At 40.2% G+C, this 9,685-nt stretch overlaps 1 protein-coding gene across 1 annotated transcript in view; it reads right to left on the bottom strand.

The window, feature by feature from the left end:
* Positions 1 to 9,449, bottom strand: part of PCDH9 (protocadherin 9) — a 1,071,425-nt gene extending 1,061,976 nt beyond the window's left edge. Inside the window, exons 1-2 of the mRNA XM_061133585.1 lie at positions 8,910 to 9,449; positions 4,524 to 7,693 (exon numbers count right to left, since the gene is read on the bottom strand). Of these exons, the coding sequence (XP_060989568.1) occupies positions 4,524 to 7,559 (3,036 nt within the window). The 5' untranslated portion in view covers positions 7,560 to 7,693; positions 8,910 to 9,449. The remainder of the gene's footprint in view (positions 1 to 4,523; positions 7,694 to 8,909) is intronic.
* Between the last annotated feature and the right edge of the window lie 236 nt (positions 9,450 to 9,685).

The raw sequence follows: 9,685 nt of genomic DNA on the forward strand, positions 1-9,685 counted from the left end.
CAAAACCAAGAGGAAAGGTAGCCCGGCTGAATGGATGGCCTCTGCTCATTTCGAATTCCTGAATCAATATCCAAGGGGTCTGGGTGTCTTTTACTTTGTAACTGAATTCACGATCATATCACTTAGCCAAAGCAAAGGGCAGAAACAAAAATCACAACAGATAACATTTTAATATAATTTGCAACTTCAGGAGCAATTTTTTTCCACATGCCACCTATATTCATCCCTCACAGAATGCTGCCAAATTTAGTAGTTTAAAATATCTTAAAATTTTTGCTAGCTTCACACCAGTTAGCATTTGCTCCCTTCAGTTTCATTTTTATTTCTCACTGTTCTAAATAGCAATTCTATAACTATCTTGTGCATTTTACATGACATAACACCATTTCAGCAGCAGTTGCAATGGGATTACTCAAAAATGAAAAGTAATCATAAAAGTAATATAGTATCTCTAAATGACTGGGAATAGAAGCAATTCCCTTTATGCTGCAAAAGTACATGTATACACTTGAGGATGGCATGCAAATACATTTTCAATGTATAATTTCTTCAATATATACACAAATGTATATATGAGCAAATACTTACTCTAGACTGTGAGAAGTGGAAGTAAGGATGTTTAAGCTCTAAACTAAGCATTTCATTTAGAAAATTAAACAAGACTGTTTACCCAGAACCAAACTCACAGTGCAACTATTACAGATTGTTTTATTCCTGGAAGAAGTTGTCAAATGTAAATAGGTCACTTTTTTTCATTCTTTAACATTTTCATTTATACCTCCACAAAAAGCACACCGGGGCCAAGAAAATTAATTCCCCAAATGCTGTCAACCAGGTTGGGAAACAGCAATAAACAGCTTACTATAAAGCCTCCAGCTACAATAAAACTGCTGTCAATAAGAGCTGAGAGTTGGACTGTGCAAAAACAGGTCCTCTCGAAATGATAATCTGAAAAGGAAAGAAGCTAACGGTTCTTGTCCTAATATGCTGAGGCAGTGGTTCTCAAAGTTTGGGTTCCTGGATTAGCAACATCATTATCACCTGGGATCTTGTCAACAAAGCAAGTATTCAGACTTGACCCCAGTGACACTGGACTAAAACCTCTGGGACTGAGGACCAACATGTTTTAAGAAACATTCCAGGTGATTCTGAGAATCCTAAAATTTAAGAACTTAATACCATAATTTAAAAATCATATTCAATTAAGAAGATATTTTCCTTTTAGAGAAAATGTATCAATGAGCTTTATCATTTATGGTCCTACTAGAAATGATTTTGTTGTCATCCTCTCAAGCCTATGACAATGAACTTTGCTTATTTATGAATAAATATTAAGACATAATCTAGCTTTTCTTTAAAAAGGACATTTTATTTAATCTGTGAGTGCTAAGCATACATCCAAAACTTCATAAAAAATAATTTGCAGAAAATTCAGTGACAGATTTGTTATATTCAAGGAAAATGAAAGCTTAGTGAAATAGAGTGGATGAAGAATGTGGTTTACTATGAATTTATACGTTCTTTGCAAGGTCACATGAGGGAAAACAGCAAGAGAGAAAAAAAGTCACACAACATAAGAATCAATGCACTATAAGCAAACTCACGGTATAAAAGTCAGACCATAGGTTTCCATTGTACAGATAAGACAAACTCATGATATTTAAATTTGATAATCCTTTGCTCACTAATCTTTCATTTTACCCACACATCAACTAGCACCATAAAGTGAAAAGGTGTTTCTGTTAACAGCAATCCTTTTCTACTCAACTAAAAATCTTCACAGATCCTACCTTAGTTTATAAATTCCTCTGAAAGATTTTGCTATAATAAACCCTACTTTTTCAAAATTATGTTATTTCAGGAGCACATTTTCATAAAAGCCACTAGCTGAAGGAGCTAAAAAAAAGAATTTTTATTTTTTAACTTAACTAGAACATCTTCAATAACAGCCATATAGTTCAGTGAAAAAACAATTTAAAGGATAGTATATAATGTGTGCTCTTCATTCATAGAAAATATGCCTCTTTTATACTAAAATTGTACATATTGCTATCACCATCACCTGTCCTTACTTTCAGAAATACTCTTTTTCTCCAACATTGCAATTTTTCTTTCTCAGCATGAAAACTTCTAAAAGGCATAAATAACCAAAGCCATTTCAATAGCTCTTTACCATAATAGTGAATTATAGCTACATTTGAACACTGAAATGCCTACCAGGAGAACTGCACAGTGACGCAGGGTCTCAAGGAATGTCTAAAATGCACTTTAGTTTCAGTCAGAGAATTATTCAGCATCCTATTTCAAAGATTACATCATACAAACAAATTTCCTTATGGCTGACTAAACCTTGATGAAAGATCTTTCCCATACCTTAACATTTATGTCACTGTATTATATATATGTCACAGTACTATATATAGATCCAACTTTGGGGAAGAAGTCAGAAAAAGTGGGTCTGTACATCAATGCTCATAATACCCACCACACTTAATATGAAAAGAAAAATGCTGTGGGAATATCTTCAGTATGTTTCTCTGGGAAACAAATTTCAGATTTTATATGAAAAGGTTTAAGTCATGTTACATTTTTAAGATACTGTGCAAATCATAAAATATCATCAGTATTTTGTGGTGACCTTACCCACCCATTGAAAGTAAGTAATAAAAAGCCATATTTTCTTTTCACTGAAATAGCAACTTTATACTTAAATCCACTTAGTTTCAGAAATTATTTTTCTCACCATGATTAACTATTTAGCAACATTTACAAACCTCTACTAAACTCAGAAATGTTCTTAATTTTAAAACATCAAACCTCTTTTAAAAAGCCGAAGAAGTTAACATGAAAATAACTCATTCCAAATTCTATGTCTATCGAATAACATCATATTCTCTAGAACCTTCGTACTGACTTAATTCCTTTCATCCTGTACATTCAAGCTCTAAGTATATGTGCTTTATAAATCCTCTAGATATTTAACCTTTTAAGAATTGAAAATTTCAGTTGTAAAATCATAGACATTATACTTAATGTTCTGAAGTATCTCTGATTCATTGTCACAATTATTTTAATAAATATCGTACTACCATGAAACCTTAAAGTCACTACAGAGCAACAAATGCCGGATGGTGACAGACCAGAGTTTCAATAGAACATTCTCACCCATCCCACCCCCACAAGGAAAAAAATAAGAAAAACTCTTGAGTTTTCAAACACTAAGCAATGACTGTCAATACTTTCTCCAAATTTTATTTTGCTTTACTTGATTATCTGAAATCTGTATGTTCCTTACTTTTAACAAAATCAGATGGGTCATCACCATAGGTGGACTCAATACCAACAAAGACAGAACTTGGATTACGAAGTCCTAGAAAGTTGGTGTGTTGAGAGCTGATCACAAAAGAGCAAGCAAATGAACTTAAATGCTAGTTGCTCCAGAACAACTATCATTAAATAAAAGGTGTCTTTGGCTATAGCACCAGATTGATCTTTCCTTCCCCCTTTACTTGCTACTGCGGGATTGGCGCCAGGCCAGCACAAGCGACATGATACCCTAGTGCCATCTACAGGCTATTATTGACACTCAAATTTCATGGCAACAGACAAGCACCAGTGAAATAAATTAGACAGCGCTGCATTTAAATCTTTATTAACAAGGAATTATTAGACCTAAGAAAAACTAATTCTGGATTTGGTTGAAATATGAGTTTCTCAGCCTATTAATCCCTCTTCATATGTCATATTTCACAGTTTAAAATGAGTTATGACAGATCCCTTATGCATTACTGAGATGAGAATATTTACAATGGATTCATTCTTTTCTGTATAAATCAGTTCTAACAGGGAGAAAGTATTCCTTCTTTCTTTCTTTCTTTTTTTTTTTTGGAAAGAGTACTTTGGCCATTGTGGACAATCTGCAATCCTTTCTTTTCAACCTCCAATCATCTCAAATCAAAAAGAAGACTTCCTACATGGCTTAGCTGCAATCTACCAACAATCATGTGCTTCACAGCTGATGTACATTTAATATTCTACTATATTTTTAGAGACGAAAAAAAATTAACCCCTTTAGCAACCACAGCTCCAAGATAATTATAGTCAGACCTTCAAAAGTCATTTAAAACTTGAGATTTGAAGGTGACTTTTGAGATCAAAAGGTAATGTGAAAATCTTGAAGCAGTCAATTTGGAAACCCCAGGAGCAGAATTTGGCATATCAGGACAGGTTTTCTTCTTCAGCAAACATTATCTTGGGACATTTTGGAATAATTTCCTCTTTTCATCTTTTGCCATTTGAAGGAAACTGGGAGGTTAAATAATTCTCAGCACTCAGAAATTTCAAAGCTGTTCTAAAAATTCTCGACTGAGCCCCAGAGGAATAGAAAAGGGGTCAAGTTTTTTTTTTCCCTCTTTATAACTAAGCTAAAGTTAGACCAAAACAAGAGACACACTGGCACGTTAATACTGGTTGACTGGGCACTTGTATGCAGTACTTATAGACCAGTAAAAGTGCTCATTTACCTGTCTGGTGTGTAAGGGGCCCTTTGTCTTGAAGCCTCCTTGGGAACTGCACTCTGAGGCACTGAAGTGATCTGAACTAGTGGAAGAGCGTTTGGAAAGGGTGTCACAACCCCCGACAAAGGTGTTGTCCAACGGGAGCTCCTGAATCACGTGATGCTTCTTCACCGAAACCGGAGTGTCTGGTTTAAGATGGAAAGCGGGCTGTGGAGAAGCAGATTTGTAGTGCTTGGCCAGGTCAGGGCTGTTCGGCTTGAAGGTGGTTGGAGGTGCCGGGCCCCAGTCAAATCTTCCTATGCCCTGCTCCTCCAGCTCAGCCGGCAGGCTTATCGTCCCATTGATGGGTTCGTGAACTGCATCGTCGGGCTTGGACTCTTCGATGGTAACAAAGTTCAAAAGAGAGCTCTTGGGAGATTTTCTTTTCTTCCTTTTCTTCTTCTTGTTCTGTTTGTTCTCCTGGTTTGGGGACATCCATTCGGCACCTTGCTTGCTCCTTTGAGCTGCTTTGAATCTTGATGCGTGGCGACAGCGCACCAGCACGGTGACAAAGATCACGACGATGACCACCATGGCGCCCGCGACGATGGCGATCATGATGGTGAGATAGTCCTCGTTTTGATAGGGTTGGCTGCTATCCCCTATGTTTCTGTCCAATGGGGTCTCCATAGTCCTGCGAATCAAGTCATAGATATAGGAAGCGTTGCCCGCGGTGTCATTAACATAAAGGAAAACAAGTACAAGTGTGTGTAGAGACTTGGGGTAACCCAAGTCACTTATGTTGACCACCAATCGGTGCAAACCCACATCAGTTGGTGCTGGTTTTTCTTCCAGGGTGATGTTACCTGTTACCGGATCAATCCGAAACAAGCCTTTGTTGTTACCACTTACAATTGTATACTTAAGTTCAGCGTTCATCCCAGTGTCAATATCCACCGCAAAAACTTCTGCTACCACTGAGCCAGGAATGGCTGAGAGAGGCACCAACTTAAAAGAAGTATTAGAAGGTGGTGAAATAACAACAGGGCTATTGTCATTGACATCCATGACATTTATAGTTACTTTTGCAGTAGAGGAACGGGGTGGTTGTCCCCCATCAGTCGCTTTGACATCAAAAGTGTAGGAACTCTGCTGCTCTCTGTCAAATGAGACATTTGACTTTATGACTCCAGAATAGGGATCCAACACAAAATTATCATTGTCATTTAGAATGGAAAGAGTCACAGCTTTATTCTCTCCAGCATCTGCATCTGTCACTGTGATTACCCCCACAGTACTATACTTTGGCAGATTCTCAGACACAAAAAATTGAAAATGATTATGAGTAAACTTGGGGCTATTGTCATTCTCATCCAGAACAGTAACTATCACAGCCGCTTGACTTTGGAGGGGAGGGGTCCCATTGTCCCTGGCAGTTACTGTAAAAATGAATCTTTCTTGTTCTTCTCTGTCAAAGACTCTAGAGGCTGTCAAAACTCCTGTCTTTCGGTCCAGATCAAAGAAGGAGGCATTCGGTCCAAGCTGATAAACAATATCTGCATTTTTCCCACTGTCTTCATCTGTGGCACTAATAGTTGTTAAGTATAACCCACGTCGGTTGTTTTCAGAAACTGACAGCTCAATTACAGGCTGGTTGAAAATTGGTGGGTTGTCATTTTCGTCCTCAAGCTTAACCCTTACCAGAGCAGTCTGGTTTAAACTGGGCTTCCCAGAATCAGAGGCAACGATTTTAAAGCTGAATTCTTTGGTGCCCTCATAGTCCAACAAAGAGGAGGTCTCTAACAAATATTGGTTGTCATATACTGCCTTCAAATGAAATGGGACCTCTCTTTCAATAAAACAGATCACTTTGCCATTCACATCTGTGTCCTTATCTGAAACTGTAATGAGGGCAATCTTTGTATTGACAGGATCTTTCTCAGACAAATACACGGTGCCATTGATGGGACTTATAATGTACCTGAGGTCTATGTTCGGAGGGTTATCATTTACATCAGTGACATTGATGGTAACCGTTGCTCTAGCAGGGGTAGAGCTGCCATCACTAGCCAGTACTGTCACTTTGTGAATGGCCGTCTCCTCTCGGTCTAAGGACCTCTGAACTGTAATCAGCCCAGTAGTATTATTTAAAGCAAAGAGTCTTTTGGTTGCAGGCGCGACCTGGGCACCAAAAATGTACCGGATTTCAGCATTACTGCCTATATCTGCATCGGTGGCATGGAGCTGAATCACAGAGGTGCCCACGGGAGCATTCTCTGGAATGTGCACCTCCACCTGGCCCTCTTTAAATACCGGCTTGTTGTCATTGACATCACTTACTGTGACCTGCAGGATGGCGGTGCTGGACTTTTGTGGGGTGCCTCCATCCTCTACCTTGATTTTCATCACATAGGTATCTTTCTGTTCTCTGTCCAAGTTTTGCTGAACGATCAATTGCGGCCACTTTTCTCCTTCCGGAGTTTCCACGATATCCAGTCCAAAAACACTCTGCCCATTTAACAATTCATAATGCTGTACACCATTGAAGCCTGTGTCAGGATCTGTTGCTGATGGAATTGGAAAGCGGCTGTTGATCAAAGTGTTTTCTGGGATGGAAATATTGATGACAGGCGATGGAAACATGGGGGCATTATCATTGGTATCCTTGACAATTATTTTTATTTTGATCAGCCTGAAAAAATCATTGGGGAGGATCACCACCTCAAGTTCAAAGAAACACTCATTCTCCTCGGCATAAGAGGCTCCAGCACAGAGTTTTTCTCTGTCTATTCTATTGGAGGTTGTGAAAATTTCCCCAGTGCTACTGGATACTTTCACCAAAGGGGCATCCCCAGCTTTAGAAACCAGTCTGTAGACAAGGCTGGCGCTGGTCCCTGTGGCAGCATTGATGTGAGAAATGTTCAGATCCTTTGGTATGTTTCCTATGGGCACATTTTCAGGCAATTCCTCTCTAATAGTGTAAATAAGTTCTTGAGCTATTGCGGAATCCAGCCTTAAACAGGCAATCAGAGCAGCCAACAGGTAAAAATCCCTCAGGTCCATGATAATGTATTTATTTTCTTTTTCCTGGATTTAGGGTTTAAAGGTCTCCACTGAGGAATGAGGCACAAATTGCAAAAGGAAGTGTGCATGGACGGGAGGATGCATTACATCTCATCGCGTATTTGAGACAGCCACTGTCAACACAATCGTATAGACAACATTATTCTTCAGTAAACAAAAGCACACAGTCACGAAATATCACAACACATTTTCCACTGCATATTAGTAAACATGGCAGTTTGCTCTGCCACTGTTTGCAAGTTAACTCTGTGAATAAAAACACCAAATATCCCCTGCTTGTTGCATTTGCCCAGAGAAAATAAAATTATCTACTTTCGAATGAAGGGCAGCTGCTATTTTTACCTGCATTCACCCACACTGTTGGCAGGACACTGTTTAATTCAAAACATGCGTCCTTGGTCTCCTCTTCCCCTCCCCCCTCTTCCCCGCCTCCTGGCTTCTAACCCACCTCCCTTAGTTTTTTTAGGAGCTAGTGAAAAACACCAAGTATTTAGTTATGGTTCCTGCTAATTGCTTTGTCACATGTCAACTGTGATGTGTTTTCTTCTCTGCCACACTGAGTCATCTCTTTCTTCTAAACAGACTATCTTTTTTTCTTTCCTCCCAGTTTTTCAGCTGCCTTCTGAATACAATTTTACTGGGAAGCAAGCATTCGGACATGCTGCTGCAGCATCAGAAGCAGCAGTCACCGGCCACTACATAACCTCATTGCCTAAGAGCACAATACCAAGACCTTCAGTTTACCCAGAGCTTGCTCTCATTTCTCCATGTTGCTAAATTATCCCCATTAGAATTAATAAACACATTAAAACTTTTAGAATACATATAATAACATAGGATTCCTTATCCTAGAGGTGGAAGAGAGTGCCAAGACATAAGTGAAACACAGCTAACATTTCCATGTAACAGCACAATATTTTCTAGTGAGCATAAAGAGGAAAGAAAAAAAAATGCAGTTCTTAACCTCATCTCCGTTTATAGTATTAGTAACGTCTGCCACACATAAATACTGTGACTCAATAATACAGGTAGAAAGCCTTCTGCTTCGATGCCCTCCTAACTGCAATTTAAACGGGTGCAAGCCTCCAGGCAGCTACCTACTTGAGTAGAACTGGTCAGTTTCCAGGCTCTAATCTTATCTGCATTAGGCTGCACGGTAGCTGATGCCCGCGATTAGTTCCGGCAGAGTGATGCAGGTAGGGATGCAGATACAGCCTAGTAGGTGAGCTCTGCCCCAACCGTCTACCCAGTTATAAACATCCCTCGTCTACACCGAGGACATATCTAAACACAAAATTTACAATTGTGCATGCGAAACTTTACACTTACGTTAGTTGCCTCAACCTTTCCCCTTTCCCGGTATGCTGCAGTTAGGAATGAGCTGTTCCAACACATAGAAAGCCATGCATCTGGTAGCACCAGTTTGGGGAGAAATCAGAAGCAGCAAAACGTTTCCTTCTTGTAAAATGTGTTGCTTCGGGCTGGCAAATTAGCAACTCCAGAGAACAAATTCACAGATTTGTCGTTAGTCATTCTCTCCACATTTCGTCTCTATTACCCACGGGGTCTGAGCTCTCCCGGTATTTAACACACACACTACATCCAGTGGCACTTCTTCAGCTCAGGGGTATTTTCCACAGCATCAAGTATACCATTTCCCTCCGATGTCAGTACTGCTTAAGTCTCTAACTTCTTGTAGGAAACGTCAGAGTTGGGGTGATGGTGAGTCTCTGGGTGCTCTCCGGGGTGACAGGTGCCCGAAAAATTCCTAATTGGTTATCTCTTGCGTGCTTCTGAGACTCTAGGGCGCTCCTTCCTGTCTGGCACGCTCTCCCTCTCTCCCTTCGCCTCTGCCCCTCTCTCCTTCTCCCTCTCCTCTCTCTGAACTGAATTTCTTGATATAACTCTCAATAAGCCCAGAGGGAGGGCGTGACGGCCGAAGCCCCGCCTCCGGCCCCTGATTGGCCCGAATCTTGCGGTGCGGGCGGCCGCAGCCGGGCGAGGAACAAGGCGCTGACTGTCTCCCAGCCTCCCTTCCCCAGTGCTCCCTCGGCAGCCGCGAAAACCCGGAGACACGATCCTGGCAGCGCGAGAGCCGGGTTCCG

This window comes from Dama dama, chromosome 30 (genome assembly GCF_033118175.1).
Source record: "Dama dama isolate Ldn47 chromosome 30, ASM3311817v1, whole genome shotgun sequence".
NCBI lineage: Eukaryota > Metazoa > Chordata > Mammalia > Artiodactyla > Cervidae > Dama > Dama dama.